Below are 18,544 nucleotides of genomic sequence, written 5' to 3' on the forward strand. Positions count from 1 at the left end.
AAGATTGATAAATGACAATGTCAATAGTAATAACCCGACATGAACTTTATAGTATAGTATTCTTTGAAGAATATTCACAATTCTCACTGCCAACCCCCTAATATGGAGGTGGCGTGTACCCATTTTACAGATGAAGACATCGAAGCACAGAAGACTAAGTGATTTGCCTAAAGTTGCAAAAGAGATTAGTGGTAGAGCTGGAACTAGAACACTTCTACTATAGTGTTCTTTTTTCTGTCTACTCCACCACAGATTTTAATCTGAGATTTTCCTCTTTTTTTCAAGAAATGTCTTCCCAATAGTTTTTTCTGTGTTTTTGCACATGTGAGAAATTGAATGAATGCTGTGATTAGATTTTTATCTTCGTGTGAAGTGACGTTTTGATTGCATATATGTTTATGTAGATATTTTAATTATGGTTATGGTCAGAAAAGCCATGTTAAAAGTGGTGATTTCAGTTCCATTTAGTTTTCACTATTCAAATTGTCCCATTATGAATAGTGGGTCGCTATTCTCCATGTTGTAGTTTTAAATTAAGTGTGGAATTCCAGGCTGTATTCTTTCTCACAGTTTCTATAGGGAAATGAGTAGCTTATTTAACACTATAATTTTGTTTGTGATGTTTGATATACACAACTGGAATAGATAGAATACAGCTTGATTTCAACCCCTTCTTCCCCCTCTCTTGAAATTACTTATTTATCTTTATTATTGACAGCCATTGGATTCTATTGTTTTCTAAAAGAGTAAGCAAAATGTTATTTTATGATGAGAGGGAGGAATTAATGAATACAAACACTTTTCTGATCATTACCATTTTACACTTTTCTTTTAAGTTAAAATGATCAAATTCTGTATCCAAATAGCCCCACATATCATAATTCTTCCTTATAGTTTCCTAGAACCCAAAGCTGTATTTTTAACGTTTACAGTTATCGGACTAATAAAATTCCATATCAGAATTAAAACTTGTACATTTAAAGGGCACTCATTTTACAATTTGTATGTCCATTTTGAAATTGTTACTCCTAGTGATAGAATTGATCTGTTGTTATTTTATTAAAGTGAATGTAGTTTGTGCAGTCTTTTTGGAATGTAAGATCACTTTTCTTTTAGATCCTAAGTAATTTCTAATTACAGGTTCCCCTGTGAATGTATTATTCTCGGCTTTTGAAGTTAGGAACTTTAATGAAAGCTCAGTGATACTAAATCTTCATTTCTTTTATGATAATAAAATATATTCATTAGCATGTAAGGGACCCTTTGGACTTCGCTGGTGGCTGAGACGGTAAAGCGTCTGTCTACAATGTGAGAGACCTGGGTTTGATCCCTGGGTTGGGAAGATTCCCTGGAGAAGGAACTGGCAACCCACTCCAGTACTCTTGCCTTGAAAATCCCATGGACGGAGGAGCTTGGTGTAGGTTACTGTCCTTGGGGTCGCAAAGGGTTGGGCGCGACTGAGTGACTTTGATCTTCCCTGTAGCTCAGATGGCAAAGAATCTGCCTGTAACGCAGGAGACCTAGGTTTAATCCCTGGGTCAGGAAGATCTTCTGGAGAAGGGAATGGCAATCCACTCCAGTATTCTTGCCTGGAGAATCCCATGGACAGAGGAGCCAGGCGGGCTACAGTTTGTGGGGTCGCAAAGAGTCGGACACAACTGAGTGACTAACATTGCTGCTACTGCTAAGGGCTCAATAAATAGGAGTTAACTATATTGGTGTTGAAGAAAGGGGACAGATAACTGTGATGGAAGTCAAATCTTAACCATATTGAAAATCAGTATCAAGAATACCTAATGAATAAGGGACCCTTTTAGGTATTTTTAAGCTTTAATATAAACATCAGTTGCATATATTTTGGCTGTGTAATCATCCACACTCTGCTTAATTATTCAAGCCCATAGCTCAGTAAGGCAGTTGATGTCTTTGCAGACTTGGAAGATGAGGAAACATTTCCATCGTTTATGTGCCTTGGTTCTTACCTGTTGATCTGTGTTTTATCTTCTGGAGAAGCATGGTGCTAGTTGTGCCAGCTTCTAGATAACAGTCTTCGCTCTTTTTTTCCCTCTTATATACTGGCCACTTCAGGGCATGCTTCTGCAGTTCTTTGTCATTCACTTTGAATCTTCATTTCTGGATCCTTTTATTCCTTGCTTTGAGTTCTCTGTGGTTTACTTTGGAACTTCTGAACGTATGTTACTGAGGGAAGGGGCCCACTATGCTTTATAGGGACTGACAGATAAAACCAATTTGGGACCAATAGCGTGGAAGCTCCTTGAAGGGAATGCTGTCTTTTATTGATTTTAGTAACCATGGAAGTAGCACAGACCCCAGCATTTATTAAGTGCTTGAAAAAGGTTTTCTTTGAACTGAACTCTTACTTAATTTAGACAAATACAATAATATAACCAAAAATTGCATTGACAAGAAATCACATTCACTTTTTTAATGGCACTGGTTTATACAGGTGACCCTTCAACAATTTGGGTTTTGGGGTGCTGACCGTCCACGCAATCGCACATTCACGTACAACTTCACAGTTGGTCCTCCACATCACAGTTCCACATCTGCACAGTCAGCCAACCACATGATGTTTAGGACATATTTAGTGAAAAAATCCACCTTTATTTGGACCCATGCAGCTCAAACCTGTGTTGTTGAAGGGTTCACTGTATTTACCTTTTTATTTTCACCTAGGTACTTATTTGTCCAATCTTTTACAGTTGATTTCTTTGTCCAAATGTAATATTTATATTTATGATAATTTGGACCAATTATTTTTGTCCACACATATTTTTTTTAAGTTATATATGCAAACTAATGATAAAAATACTGAACAAAATAAAATTTTTGATGTATCTGCAGGTTATATTGTTTATTAAACAAGTTTACATATAGAAATTTTACAGTGAAATTAGAGAATCAGTTTAATTTTTATTATAAATGATATTTACTGTAAGAAAAGAGAAGCTTGAACAACTTATTTTGTTATAACTGCTTATGATAGGATGGAGATTTTGCAGTCTTATTAAATAAATCTAATTAGCTTTGTAATAGTCATTGAGTTCTTTTCTTTTTTGCTATGATAAAGTTATGTGACTGTAGTCAAGTTGGCATTTGTAATTTTTTTTGTATAAATGCTCAGCATTAATTTTATCTATGAAACTGACAATGTACATTGTGTCTTTTTTTAATGACACATAAATACATTTCTTGTCCGCAGTACAAAAGATCATAATCGATACAAAACTCTACTGGCAGTTGTACTTCTTAGAAACAGTTCACTAGTCTTTCTGCTGTACATTTGTATTCATGCTAAAATACAAATCACAATGCAGATGATACAGCAGCATTTGTGACAGCAAATTAACAGGATGTCATGGATGGTGAGACCTGATTCTCATTTCCAGAGAATCAGTAGTAAGAGAAGCATCTTGAGGAACATTGCCAGGCTCACTCTGCATTGAAGACCAGGCTGGTGGTGGTCCAGATGCTGCCAGACTCTGTCCAAGGCCTGAAAAATGGTTCCAAAACAAATCCTGAGGTTTTTATCATCTCTTAGATATACAAGAGAAGGGATTATAGGTGAAGTGCTGCTTCAACCCTAAAGCTCTAAACCCACACTCAAATTGATAAGAATATCCCTTGAATTAATCACAAGCTACCGTAACTGCCAAATGAGGGATAGAGATCCAATTGGTTACTTGAAAATTTTGCATTTCTTCAATATGGGTATTGTTCCTGTTCCATCCACAAATGTATAATCTAGCATAGCAACCATAAGTCCCTTTAACCTTTTCTTTCCTTATACAGTAATTGAGGGATTTTTAAAAAAGCATAAATTTGGCATTTGAGCAAATAGTATGTATTCAGTAAATATTTGTTGAATGAGTGACTCCCAAACATGTTGGTGGAATTCTCTGATTATAAGGAATTTTGTTTGTAGAGTTATAAAGTGTAGCTGTCTTTCCTGTTTCTAGTTCCTGCTTCTCTAGCAAAGCATTATTTCTCACTAAGTCCTTAAAGTATGGCTCTTCTTACACACAGGCTGGAGATACAGACACTGTCTTTCTCTGTTAGTATAGCCATGGTGTTGCTTCCTAACTCTGTTAATAGAAAAATACAGACTTTAAAATTCCCAACTCCTGTTTTACTTGTTTGTTCTTTATTGCCCCCCTTCCTAAAAGGCATTCTTTTTCATTTTTATTGTAGCCACACTCTAGTGGATTGAATAGTCAGTTTTAGAAGGTGTAAGTTTATTTTTTTCTCAAAGATGTCAGCATATTGGGCATTTAATCATGAGTAGTTTATATAGACTTCTTTTGTGTGTATTATTCTTAGTAGTGAGTTCACAATATTAAATATGCTAGTACTTTCTTTCTGGTCTTGAGTTGGGTGACAAATAACATGTTATGCCTGTACTGTATAATTTTTAAATCTAGTTAACTTTAGAAACTTGGTTCAGAAATCTTGTTAATCACTGAGACATACAGCCACATAGATAACTGGATGTTTTGCTCCATAGATACTTACTAACTGATGGTTATGTCTATTAGGAACAAGAGTTTGTTCAGAAGCAACAACAAGAATTAGATGGCTCTCTGAAAAAGATCATCCAACAGCAGAAGGCAGAGTTAGCCAATATTGAAAGAGAGTGCCTGAATAACAAGCAGCAGCTCATGAGAGGTATATGAAATATGTGGCATATGTATATACATAATATGTCTTGAAACATTGCAGAGATATGCTTGGAAATTATTTGAATGCTTTCTTTTGCTAGAGTGGTAGAGGGAAAGATAAAAAGGTAAATAAGAGGAATATACTTTATAAAATTCAGAACTACTGCAGGACATAGAATTCCTTTATGGCAATAGAAGTGAACAATAGAAGTGAAGTAAACATATAATCCCTAAAACATCTTTTTGTCCAGGTGATGCTAGAAATACACCTAAGTAATTTTAGGTGTTCCTTATACCCTGTAATGGTATACTTAATTGGCTACATGATAGAATGGAATTTTAAGCACTTATTTCCTTGAACAAATACCTTGGGTATTTTTTCTTTCTCACTGAGATGATTAAATGGAATTTTAGTGTTGGGAGTGGGGCATTCTTTGTTTACAGGACATTAGAACAGAATGGAAAGTGGTAATGGATATTATCTTTACATTGGTAATATTTCTTTTATAGCTCAGAATGTCTTGTGTGTATTAATTAGTGTATTAGAACACTTTTATGTAAATATTAAAACAAGGACCAGAGTACATTCGTGAAAAGAGCAAAGTGACATTTTGAAAATTACCTTCTCCTTCCAGCTCGAGAAGCTGCGATTTGGGAGCTTGAAGAACGACACTTACAAGAAAAACACCAGCTGCTCAAACAGCAACTTAAAGATCAGTATTTTATGCAAAGACACCAGCTACTTAAGCGCCATGAGAAGGTTAATGAAAAGAAATTTGTTCACTTTTTTGTTCATTTTAAAGTTTGCAGAGCTGTTTATTTTTGAAACTTATATTTTTTACAGAATTAAGTTTTAAGTATCCTTTCTTTTGTCCTAAAATTTATTTGATGAAATCTGGAGTAATTAATATATGTTGATCATTATTGCAAACTTCTTTTCTACAAATTCCAAGAAAGGTAACTAATAAACAGTGCTTAAAGACCTGTTACACATTATAGTCTTCATCTTGTCTCTCAAAGGTAGCTATTTTGGCTTCTTTTTAATTCAGATATCTTAAAAATGTGGACTCCCTGTATTTAGTATAAGAGAGTTAACATAAGACTCTTATTACTATTAGCTTTATTTTTCTTATAAATTTCTTTCTTTCTTTTTTTTTTTTTTTTTTGTCCTAATGGTTTACTGATCAGAATGTAACAAGGGAGAGAATAATTTGGGGAACAACAGCAAAATGACATGTTTGAGCATATTTGTGGGTACTGGGTATTAAATTATCTCAATATCACTGGATTCTGAAACTTTCTTAGGAAACAGAACAAATGCAGCGTTACAATCAACGACTTATTGAGGAATTGAAAAACAGACAGACTCAAGAAAGAGCAAGACTGCCTAAGATTCAGCGTAGCGAAGCCAAGACTCGAATGGCCATGTTTAAGAAGAGTTTGAGAATTAACTCAACAGCAACGCCAGATCAGGACCGTGACAAAATTAAACAAGTAAATAAGCAGATTACTCTCTTCTTTTTTTAGGTGTAGAAGTTTTGGATGGTCTTTAGAAGGACCACATAATTGTGTTGTAAACATTGGGGCCACTTTGGGGTTGTTGATGTTCACCATGGCTCCGTACACACATGGTGTGTCCTAGCTCCCTCTCCTCCAGTGCTGGCCACAGAGAGCTGCTGTCTCCCAGGCCCCGCACAAGATCCAGGTTGATCCCAAGACCGGCCCTGGGAATAAGGTGATTTGACCAGCTTTACAGTCAAACATACGGCCTCACTGTACTTCTGTAGTCACAGTTCCCACACACAAATTAACTGAGGTCACTAAGCAGATAGGAGAAACAAGGTTTGAATCAGAAATCTCTCCCCACCTCCCTACCCCAACCAAAGCCATGATGTAGACTCCAGCTTTGAGTCCTAGCGTATTATTACTTGTAGCTTTAGTTTATTGTACTTTAAGCTTTGTTAAATTCCTTAATTACACTTTTGGAAGATGCAGAAATTACATTGCCTATTAACCATATTTATCTTGTTTTTCTTTTTTATAGTTTGCTTCTCAAGAAGAAAAGAGGCAGAAGAATGAGAGAATGGCTCAGCATCAAAAACATGAAAATCAAATGCGGGATCTTCAGCTGCAGTGTGAAGCCAACGTCCGCGAGCTGCATCAACTGCAGGTCAGCTCCAGAAGCCAGAAGGCAGAGCTGGTGGTAGAGGCAGCACCAGCAGCACCGGTGGCTGGCTTTAAGGAAGTGATAGGTACTCACAGTAAGCTGCACATGGCTTGAGAAGATCCCAGAACGTAAAGGTTTTCTTTCCTCTGTAGACCCAAAGGAAGATCAGTTTAGTATCAGGGGCACCTGTTGAGATTTCCTACAGCCATGATTAGTATAAACATGAAGCTAATTTATGATATAAGAAGTTGCATCTTTCAAAAGTACTATTGAGAATTTGTAGTGTATTTTGCAAAGAAGATGAACAAAGTTTTGAAAATAATGTAGGCTGTTTTGTTCTGAATTTTAAAATTCTTTTATTTCAGTATAAATAGTTCATTTTCTTCAAGGTTTTTGAAAAAAGCGATCAATATATGAGAAATTTTCTCCTGATATATAATTTCTAAAATGTTTACAATTTCAGAGTAGTATATATACATTGTGGATATCGTATATACTTGCTTAATTTTCTAGAGCAGAAAATAGTTTCTAATCCCGTGTTCTGGTACCATTGGATAAAATGCTTGCAAGGTGCCCTCTGAAGTGTCAGTTTTGTGAGTAAACCTTAGAATGGGAAATCAGGATCAAACTAGTTCTTTCCAGTCAAGTTCTTTTTATATGGTAAGTAACAGATCTAGCCTCTAAATGTGCAAAAGTGAAACTATGACTCATTTCATAATTCTTGGTCCTTGGTTGTTAGAAGACAATTTCAACCTCAGTAGTAGCTTTATGTTTGATGAATGTATATATATTTTTATTTTGGAAGATAATTGTATTTGTGAAAAATTGCTAATGTCATCTGAAATTTTTTTAATTCAAACTTTCTTTTCAGAATGAAAAATGTCACCTCTTGGTTGAACATGAGACTCAGAAACTAAAGGAGTTAGATGAGGAACACAGCCAAGAATTAAAGGAATGGAGAGAGAAATTGAGACCTAGGAAAAAGGTAATTTTAAAAGCTTTAATTAAAATACACTTGCATTCGTCCTCCTAGCTGTTGGCTCTTTACCTAATATGTGTCAGGGACGAGAGACACAGAGATGAGGAGTCCAAGTCCCAAAGGTTCAGAATCTAGTTGACGAGCAGCTGCAGATGAGTAGGAGCGTTTCTCTGAAGGAGGTAAGTACACAGTACAGAGTAGAGTAGCACAGTGTACCAGCAACAGAGCAGGAGTACTTCAGTCTGCCCGGGGAAGGCAGGAGGCGTGAGAGAGGAGATGCCTTGTGAGCCAAATGAGGCCTGATGGATGAGTAAGAGCTTGCTGGAAGGACAGACAGATTGGAGTGGGATGGGGCAATTTAAGTACAGAGAAGAGAAAGAGTGAAAATGATGTGTACAGGAATCACATGTGGCTCCCTGTCATGGTAGGGTGAGAGGCAGTGTGTGCCTGTGTGTAGGCATTAGGGAGGGAGAGAAGGAAGGGATGACAGCTTAGTCTGGATGGATGAACTGGAGCCAGATTATAAGGCTCTTACGTGCTGTGTTCATTGACAGTCTAGGAAAGTAAGAAAGGCTTCCTACCCCACAACCAGCCAACCATCTTCCTTATGTGCACTTGACTCCCTGCTAGCCTGGCCCAGCTGGTCAACCATTTGAACTCTGTCTTTTCTATTCCTTATATGATTCTCTCAGTTTTCAAACTTAAACCTTTATTTTCTCTTGGGCTTCCTGCCTGCTACACATTTCAACCATTCCTTTCTTCCCTTCATCCAGTCAGTTAATCAAGGAAATAATATTTAGTTCCTATCATGTGCTGATAAAACTTTCTAGAACTGACCAAGTGAGCTGATAGTGTGGCTTTTAAACTTGAATTTTGTTTATTGTTATGTTTTTGAATAGGTGGTACATTGATGTGTTTCTGAATTCAAAGGGTACACATGGGATGAAAGTGAGAATTCCCTTCTCCAGTTCCTCCTTTCACTCTAACTGTTGCTTTGAATTCCTCCCCAGTTGAACTGGTTGACAGTGGTCACAGTCCGGTGGCATTATCCACCTGTTATTCTTAAAAGTCTCGTCTCACCTGAAGTTTGTGACATAGTCTCTTCTTTCTCTGTGCCTTTTTTTTTTTTTTTTAATCACTTTTCTATGTCATCCAGTCACCTGAAAGGTGGACATTTCCCATTTTGCATTCTTACCTCTGCTCTTTGCATGATGATCTTACAGATTGTCCTGGCTTCAGCTGTGGCATATTTAAGGACAATTCCACAACTTGTATAGAATACAAATTCTAAAGTGATGCAAGTCTGGGTTCGAGTCTCAATGCTGACACTGGTTAATTTTTTCTCCTAACACCTCTGAGCCCCGTTTTCCTCGTGTGTAGAATGAGGATGTTACTGCCTCCCTGATTGGCCTTGTTAAGACAGTAAACAGAAGCTGTGTGTACAGTCCTTGTCAGTTCTTTACAGCACTTAAGATTTGGTCAGGATCAGTGAGTGTTTGTTATTGCTGTAATTTTATTGTTTTTATTATTGGTTCACGCTCTCAGTTCCCATGTCCCATCTGAATGTTCCATTCCTCCTCATTTTATTCCTTCTGTTCCATTATCATCTCATCAGAGGTTTCTTTTTTAGATGACTGTATAAAATAGCTTCAGTGCCCACCTTGAACACTCCTCTGTCCCCTCACCTTTCTTTGTTTCTCTTCATAATATTTATCACCACCAGACACATTTCTTTATTGTTTGTCTTCTCTCACCAGAATGTGAGCTCCTTGAGGGCAGGGGCATCGTATCTCTGTTCACTCTTACATACCCAGCTCCTGGAACAGTTCCTGCACATTGTAAATGATCAATACATGCCTGTTGAATGTTATTCAGTGTTGACTAAAGATTGTAAACTCAGTGGAGGTAAAACTAAACTCAGTAACCCTTTTCATTCGTCTCCATCTCACCTTTCCCCTCTCTCCAGTCCTACCCACCATCGGGTGTTCTTCCCAATATTCCTGTCCTCTTAACTGACATCTAGGCTAGAAACCTGAATTATCTTTCATTTCCATCAGACCCCACATTCAGGCAGATAACAAATAATTTGGACTCTCATTTCATAATCTTTCTTTCCCTTTGCTGTCTTCCTTCTTAAAATTGTTAGTAATGTCCTAAAGGCCCACCTGGTCTCTTGTTCCCTTTCCTCTCTTCGTCCTTGGCTGCCGTCACCAGTGTTTATCCTCAGGAGCATCTCTGATGCTGTCATAGTGGTACTGGTAAATCTTTAGTTTCATCAGAACAGAATGTAAACACCTCACTTGGACTTTGACGCCTTCACGGTGCCACACTTTGGTCACGTCAGCCCTCCTGACTTACCTCCCGCTCGCCACCTTGTTCCCAGTTTCTGGTCCAGTGCTGGGTGTGATCACCATTACTCACAGCAGCTCCAACTTCCTGCCTCTGCATTGTGTCAGCTCACCCTCCCTGGGGTGTCTTCCCCATCCTGTCTGTCAAATTCTTATCTGTCCATTGAAACCAAGCTCACAGTCTTCCTCTGAGAAACTTGCCTGTGTCCTTCTGTCTTTTCCTGTACTTTGTTTTCTGCAGTAGGACTTCTCCTGAGTCACTTTGTCCATAAAGTAACTGATTACCTCAGATACTTAGCAAGTACTTAATATAGTTGTTCCATACTGTATGTAAAGATGAATCTGCCTTAGGTCTTATCTTTAATCTGTGGCTCAGTGTAGAAGAGAAGACATGCATATCAGTAATCAAAATAAAACGTAGAAAATGCTGAAGTTCCAAGTGGAAGAGACGGATAGTAGTTAATAATAGGTGCCATCTGCTGAGTGCCTAATATGGGTTAAGTACATTATTAACACATTTAATCCTCACATAACAACCCAGTGAGGTAGATGGTATTATCCCTGTTTCACAGCAGAAGAATGAAATGGTTCTGTAATATAGAGAAGTAATTGAAGTTTCATGTGGCTGAGCCAAGACTTGAACCCAGAGCTGCGCAGCCTGTGGTCCTGGTGTTGAACAGTGTCTTCTTCGTTAGGATAACGTACAAAGACTTTGGGGCAAGTGATTTTGTCTTGACTGTTTCAGAGTAAATTCTGTTTGTAATACTAGTGCATTATTTCTTTTTCCCTTCCTTTTTAAGACACTGGAAGAAGAGTTTGCTAGGAAACTACAGGAACAGGAAGTGTTCTTTAAAATGACCGGGGAGTCTGAATGCCTTAACCCATCGACACAGAGCCGGATTTCCAAATTCTACCCCATTCCTAGCTTGCATTCCACTGGATCGTAACAGAGGGAAGCATGCTGTGGTTGGGTTTGGCTTTTTAAGTACGTCATTCTGTTCTCTTCATCTTTAGCCGTAGTCTATCAGAGAGCTCACGAAGACAATCACCTGCCTCACCTTCTCGGTGTTTTTTGTTTGTTTTACTTGTTTAGTAACGATGGAGGGGAAGGAACTAAGACAGATGCTGGGCCATGTTGGCAAAGTAGCATCTCACAGTAATTCCCTAAGGTGATTTTTGCATATGCTCTTAAAAATCGTGTTATTTAGATACTGTTACCTGAAAGTTATTTAAAGAAAACTGTTACGTCATTTAAGTATTAGTAAATATCTTTTTACATGACAACTTCTCAGTGATGTCTAAAATCTATAATTGAAGCTCTCTACACTGTGGAGAATTGGAATAATTTTTTGGTGAAGTAGCTCTCATGAAAAAATTTTGAGTGGCTCAAAATATGATATTGATTCAGTAAATAAATCTCTTTAAATGTTAGCATCGGACTCTTTTAAAAGAGAAAAATTATTTCAGTAATTTGTCTAAAATAATTACTTGTTTAGACATAAACTAATAATTAAGGGTGCTAGCTTTATTATATAAAATAGTGCCTAAAACACTAAATTTCAATTCAGTCTAAAATAGCATTTCCTCCTTTTGATTCAACAGGGACAAAACACCCTTAGCATTAAGCATTATTGTTTTTTAAATCTTGCTCGTATTACCATTTGATAGAAGTTTTCATCCTAAAGTATAAGTTGGAAAGATGAAAAAATAAAAGGTAGCTTTTAGATGTCCAAATTGAAAATATAAAACTCACCAAATTAAAAAAAGATAGATTTAGCTATCTCAGCTTATTTCCTAAAGTAATACATGAGCTGGTTAAATGGCTTCTCCCATCTTAGCAACTTCTGTTTAAAATTCTGTCATAGGCCGGCAGGCTCTGAGTTATATTTATGAATATATTTTTCTGAAATGAATCTCAAAAGAGGCATTTGTTCAGAGTAATTTTGAAGGAAGAATTTAAATAAAATATTTAGGCAAATACCAGAAATGACTTTTTATTGTTTTGAGATAAAGTCATTCATATTTTGGTTTTGTTTTTTCCATGTTTAAATTATTTACATGATTTGAGTGGGAAAGTCCTAAAACCTTTATCCTGTGGCTGCTTGATATGTGTAATTATTAATGAAATGTTCACTCTAGTCCTCTTGAGGGTTAGATTTTCAAGCACGTGTCAGGTCAAACAGTATTACAAACCATATTTTGAGGTTGTGAGACAGCACATTTGTACATGAAGCTTGCTGCCTGCCGTTTGCAGCCTATTAATGAGTGCTAGGTACCAAATTGTAGAAATGTCAGTTTTTAGTTATGTTACAGTTGAGGCTGGTGAAAAATGCAAATGAAACTTTGTGGGAACACTGATTCATGTTAAGAAAATGTAAATATCTGTAGCACTTTCTTACAGTTAATTTGAAAACTTTGAATGCTGAACCTTAGTTTGTCAGTGGTTTATAGATGATTTAAAAATGCATGTGATTTTAATTTTGTAATTGTTTTGACAAGCATAATTTACTTGGACAACTTTGTAGGTAGCCTTAATTTCTGCCCAAGTTTGTTTTTTATATAAATATATATACATATATATATTATGTATGGTTGTAAATTCATACACTTATCACATGAATGTGTTACTGTATACAAAACTTTGAACGCTTTATTCTCAAATGCTGGACTGAAAAATGTTTTGAAAGCCTTTTAAAATATATATATATATATATATCTTTATAATGTTCAGGATGATGGAAATTGTTTATATTGTTATGATAGAAATGACAGTATAATGTTACCCAGTGTATTTAATGATTTATTTGAAGGAGAGGAAGAAGGTTCTCCTACCACTTCCTCCTTTGAGATTTTCAGTATATTGACTTTTTAAAAATGAATACTTCAGGCAGTAGACATTTTTTCAGTATCATTTAAATGATATCCTATGTGATGAATGGCTTATGGCCCATAGTTAATTTGGTCTGAATATTTGGTTCTTTTTATTCCTTTCAACTTGACATTCAGAGAATTGAATAAAGGAAAGAGGCTCAGAGTAGAAGGATGGACCCTCTGGTAAGTTTATTAGCAGCTCTTGCATCTCTGTAAAATTACCCTTTGGATTCCTTGTTCACACTCGAGTTCTCTTTCAAATATGACCAGACCATATTCATGTGGGAGCAGGACTACAGAATGATACATATGTAGAGGTAAAACCTTCATTTTAATACTTAGAGTTACATAAATCTTTGCAAAAAGTGTTTTGTTATAGACCGTGCTGTTTGTGCCCATCCCTGCCCCCTTCCTGCTAGGCCCTGTATTCACATACAGAAGAGTGGTCTTTCTCTCTTCCATGAAGTGTACATAGGAGGTTGGGGGGGGCAAAGACACCTTTGCAGTTGAAGAATACAGTCAAATCCATTCCTGATTTGGTGGTTTTGTTGCTGTGACAGAATGTGCTAGGAAATGCGTAAAAGCAGTTCTCCATCCGTGCCCCGTAGTTACTCGGCCTCGCCCCGTCCCTGCGTGCTGTGGACACGCTGGCCACCACACTTCTGCAGGCCTAGCTCATGCAGCTCGTTGCACCAGGTTGCCTTTCCTAGTCCTGTCAATCCATGGTTAGGTGCGAATTGCTGAATTAGCTGCTATAACTCTATGGAGTCAGTTAAGCTTTTTCTTACCCTTTTCTGTGAGGAAGCTATAGGGTGGGTAAAGAGGAAATTTGGAGTGCTTATACCTTGCTGAAAATGTTAACACTTCCCTGTGACAGGATACAGCAAATTGTAATTAAATATAAACTAGAACCAGAGCTACCTCTAAGGAGTGTCTCCTCAAGCACAAAGCTCTCAGGCACATGAGACTCACTGTCACAGAGGGCCTCTGACTTCCTGAGCGTCAGTGAGCTTCAGAAGTGACTGTCCTTTTGTACTCTCCTAGTTCCCTTGTAACTACAGTTTTCCCCATTCCACACTGTGCTGAAATGACAAAGACTCTTCTGAGAAGCCAAATCTGTCAAATGATTTGCTAGAGATACTGTTGACTGAAGGAAAATGGACAACTGAGGTGGAGGAGGAGAGCTCTTTAGTTCCAGTTCTAATAGGCTTCTGATTGAATAAATCCATTCTTTTCTGGGAAATGATCTTTTATAGGAAATGGGATGTTTTCAGTGCTTTTCTTAAGTTGAAGGCACAGCAGTTAATGCCACTCTTGTTGGTAGCCTATGGCTGACGTGGTTTTGATACAGCTTTAAAACTTCTGCTGCTCAGCTTGGGGTAGAGTGTTATACCAGTGTTAAATGTTGGCTGTAGCTTTTTGTGATCCTTCTCTGATTTGCAGTGTAATAACTCCACAAGCTACATTTTTCAGAAAGAATTTGTTTCAGAAAATGCCTCTTGTCTGTTTGGGAGCAACATGTCTTTTCAATCATGGGATTGACAAATGAAAAATAAAGTTATTTCTTAATCTACTTTGGGAAGCAGTCTTTTATTGAGACTCTTTGAAACTAGATTGTCCTGCGTGAAAATGTTCTGTAGCCGTTTTAAAAATCCTAGCTGTATTTTAAAGCTTGCAGTTCTCCAGATCGTCTGACCGGGACAATCAGAGGTACCATTGTTCCAGAGTGTCTACTCACCACACACAAGTGTCCTTTTCACTGCTAACTTGGAGGGAGTGGCTTTTGTCAAGCAAACCCCTCCTTTGAGTGGTGCTTAAAATATTTCCATCAACATATGTGTATATATATACCTCTCTTTTAATGTCCTTTTTTTTCCTTGAAATAGATTATTTTTCTCAAAACATTTCACAAACCACATGACTCATTTCTGCTAAAAATAACCTGTTTTTTTTCATCACTAATATGTTCTGTGAGAATCAGTAGACATTAGGCAGCATCATCTGGCGAGTAGTCAGCTTGGCCGGAGGGAGGCACCATGTGTCACTTTCTAATCCAGGAGCATTGCATACTGCAGAACTCATGCTTGACTTGTTTTTTTTTTTTTTAATGAAACAAAAGAGGCTAAGACCCACTTCCATCCAGCTGAGGACATATCTCATATCTGGGTTCTATTCAGAGAAGTTAGCAGTTTGGGGCTTTTACCCTATTTCTCTTGGGTGTCAGATTCTGTGAAGACTTTGGATAGCTTGGATGGGTAAGTCTCAACTAGGACAAAACTCAAAAGTTTGGTTAATCAAGATAAGAATCATTAACGGGGATATGAATACTTGAGCTAAGGCTACTATTACAAAGACAAATTGAGTCAAGCCTCTAGGTAAAACTAAAATATGAAAAAGGCACGATGCAGTCATTCATTATGCATAGTAAGTTTTCATTAGTAAAACGTCAAACTTAATAAACCAAAAACTATTTTCTTTTCCTTCTTTGCCTCCTTTCCTTTCTTCCTTCGCCCCCCGCCCCCGCCCCGCTTTTATTTATTTATTTTTTGGTTAGATAGATCACATTAAAACATAATGTTAAAAAAGAAAAAAGCCCTTTAATTGGAGATTTTGCAATTGAAATGACTCTTCATCTAACAGACCACGTAAATGTTTATAGACATTGAAAAGTGCTTTCAAACCAACTGCACCCAGTCCCCCACGCGTTTCCTAGGTGCAGAGCAGGGGTGCTGGCTTCCCCGGCAGGCAGGCTGCTCTCCCTCCCCTCCCCTTCTTTCCTCTTTGCCCCTTGCCCTTCTCGTCCTGTCTGCCACAGCCTGGTTCAGGGTAACATACTATCAGCTCTAGTGTGGACCTACGGGACAGCATAGCTGCAATCAAACAGACTTCCTAAGTAAGTGGAAACGTGATACACAGTGAGAAAGAACTAGTAGAAACCCTGTCACCACCCTCAAGGGAAGTAGATTTCTTAATTTTTTCAGTTGCGAGAGTTTCTTCTCAACCAGCTGATTCTGTTTGTTACGACTAGAGAATGCAGGGTAAAGAGGAGAGAGAGGAGCTGGGAGCACAGCCCTGCAGCGTTAACCAAAACAGCCTCCTCGAGTGGTACCCCAATCCCGTCTTCCAGTTTCTGGGCTTATTTTTAAGGAAAAGCTCAAGGGCGCCTGAAACAGCTTTTATGTATCTGGCTTTCCTAGGCTGGTGTTAAAAGAAGCCAAGGCGCTCGGGCCTGGACAGCAGGGAGACCGGCCTCATCCTACAACACCGCACGTGGCCACTCCCGAGTCCACCCTGTGAAGCTGTCTCAGACTGTGTATCTTGGACTGAATTCTGCAGACATACACATTGTCCCAGACTAAGATAAGGGTTCTAGTTGACTATTTGCTGTGTCAGTAAGACAGTGAGCCTCCAGCTTTTACCCTCTGGAGAAGTCTCGACCTAAGTGCCATAAGCCACTGCAAGAACTGGTCCAGGGGGCTCTTCCACCATGGGTTGCTTATGGCTTGACGGCAATGCTTCTCCTCCTCCGCCCAATGTAGAATTGGTCACCTAGAAGTGGGCCAGTGAACAGGAAGTTAGGAAATGCCTTGCAGTCTCTGGGGACTTTCTCTTGGGTAATCACAGCAAGTGTGACCACGGCAAAACTGGCTTGAAAGATGAACTCTTCTGTAAGACTGATTTAAATGGATTACCCCATTTCATTACCAGCCTGGTTTTCCCTCTCCTCCTTGCACTGACACTCTCCTTCCTTTCCCCCTGGTGGTTCACTTGATTGTTACACAATTGACATTGTTGGCAGTGTCTCCTTGTAGTAACTGGCATTTGCCTAAGATTTTCAAGCTTGCTGTGGCACATGCCGCCTGTCTCCCAGGCCTCCAGAAACCCACACCATAGTCGTGAGCCTTACCTTTGTCTCCTTTTTCTCCCTTGTGCCCTCGAGGACCTGGTGGCCCAGCAGGGCCCCTCTCACCTAGGAGGACAGGGGGGCACAGCTAAGTGGGGGCACAGTACAGGGCTCCTCCCCACAGGAGGAGCTGCACGCACTCCCCCATGGCTCTGGCAAGGGAGCTGCTTCCCACAGGGGTGGTCGTTCCACAGGTGGCTGTTTCAGCCACCACTTACCTTTGGGTCCAGGGATGCCCATCTCTCCCTTCTGCCCAGGGGGTCCTGGGATGGCTCCATAAGCTGCAAGGGGGAGAAGCGGGCCTTAGACTAGAGATCACCCGGGTGCTTGGCAAGTAAAGTGATTTGTCGATAATGGTAGAGTTTGGACTTGTAAGAGGAAAACCAAGTTTATCAGCTTTTTAGCATCTCAAGTGTTAATGAGGTTTTTCGGGACTCTGGTTCGTGAGACTGTGCAGCAAGGTAAGTCTGGGGAAGGTAAATGGGGGCTGCCCTTACTTCGGAAAAAGTCCATGAGGTCCTCAGTCACATTGCTGTAGGCGGAGAAGATCTTGCTGATGCCAGGGGGCCCCTGGGGCCCAGGCCGGCCTGGGGGGCCCTGCACCGTGTAGGCCATCCCTTGGAGCAGCCCCTGACCTGTGAAACACAGAGTGTGGTGGGCACAGGGAGTAGGGGTCACCGGCCCCCTCTTCAAGGTGGGAGCGCAGGGCCCTCTGACTAACTCCCAGTACAGTTTTGACTCTTATGCAGCAGCGAGGAAGGAGCCCTGCAACTTTTGTCTCCGGTGTTGGTGAGCAGGTCTCCACCTCCAAGGGCTTATATTGCAGGCCTTTTACTATACATTGTTGTATTGGTAAGCCACAAGGGGAAAGGGCTTAGCCACCAACCTTCCCTCAGCCCCCCTCCACAGTCATAGACACTTCTGAGAAGCACAAGTAAGAAGGGGAAACAAAGGAACCCCAGCTTCTCTGCTCCCTGCAGCACAGGTTGCAGTGCTGACTGGGCCACTTGAACTAAGCTCGTCTTCAGTCCCGGCCCATCTGATGCCAGGACCGCTGTCCTCCTCAGCGTGGAGGTGCTCTCATGCTCCCAACCCCACAGCCCTGAGGCTTCATGGCCCGACTTACGCTGCAAGCTCTCCGACACCCGAACAGCCAGCTCGTTGTAATCCAGACCTCCGGCAAAGCCAGTCCCGAATCTGCCATTGCCGCCATACATGCCATTCTCGGCTGCGGCCCCGTAGCCTCGGCCCATGTCCATGCCAAAGGCTCCCGCTTCGCCCAGGGAGCCTCCACTGGCTCCTCCTATGCCCATGGAGGAGCTGTAGGAGGTGTCCCTACTGAAAGAGGAGGAGCTGCCACTCCGGCTGTAGGAGCTGTCCGTGGACACCAGGCGGGTGTCCCCGGGGGGCCCCTGGGGCCCAGGGGGACCCGGGGGGCCAACGATGAAGCTACGCACATCAGGACCTGGGGGGAGGAAGCGGCATTACTGGGAGCCGGGTCTGGGGGAGAGGAAGAAGTGGGAACTGGGGTGGGGGGCTGGTTCTTGACACCCTTTAGCAGGATGTGAACTCGCACTGAGTGGAGTGTGGGCTGAG

General features: G+C 39.9%; 2 protein-coding genes across 3 annotated transcripts in view; one reads left to right on the forward strand and one right to left on the reverse strand.

Moving 5' to 3' along the window:
* Positions 1–14,617, forward strand: part of SLK (STE20 like kinase) — a 62,127-nt gene extending 47,510 nt beyond the window's left edge. For both annotated transcript variants that reach the window (XM_070780786.1, XM_070780787.1), the window contains 6 exons: positions 4,557–4,686; positions 5,315–5,439; positions 5,985–6,173; positions 6,724–6,849; positions 7,718–7,831; positions 10,974–14,617. In XM_070780786.1, the coding sequence (XP_070636887.1) occupies positions 4,557–4,686; positions 5,315–5,439; positions 5,985–6,173; positions 6,724–6,849; positions 7,718–7,831; positions 10,974–11,120 (831 nt within the window). In that variant the 3' untranslated portion in view covers positions 11,121–14,617. The remainder of the gene's footprint in view (positions 1–4,556; positions 4,687–5,314; positions 5,440–5,984; positions 6,174–6,723; positions 6,850–7,717; positions 7,832–10,973) is intronic.
* A 1,004-nt stretch (positions 14,618–15,621) lies between these two features.
* COL17A1 (collagen type XVII alpha 1 chain) overlaps positions 15,622–18,544 on the reverse strand; it is a 47,112-nt gene continuing 44,189 nt past the window's right edge. The window contains exons 52-56 of the mRNA XM_070780785.1: positions 18,075–18,413; positions 17,446–17,583; positions 17,167–17,229; positions 16,952–17,014; positions 15,622–16,593 (exon numbers count right to left, since the gene is read on the reverse strand). Of these exons, the coding sequence (XP_070636886.1) occupies positions 16,541–16,593; positions 16,952–17,014; positions 17,167–17,229; positions 17,446–17,583; positions 18,075–18,413 (656 nt within the window). The 3' untranslated portion in view covers positions 15,622–16,540. The remainder of the gene's footprint in view (positions 16,594–16,951; positions 17,015–17,166; positions 17,230–17,445; positions 17,584–18,074; positions 18,414–18,544) is intronic.

Source organism: Bos indicus, chromosome 26 (genome assembly GCF_029378745.1).
Source record: "Bos indicus isolate NIAB-ARS_2022 breed Sahiwal x Tharparkar chromosome 26, NIAB-ARS_B.indTharparkar_mat_pri_1.0, whole genome shotgun sequence".
In the NCBI taxonomy this organism is placed as follows: Eukaryota; Metazoa; Chordata; class Mammalia; order Artiodactyla; family Bovidae; genus Bos; species Bos indicus.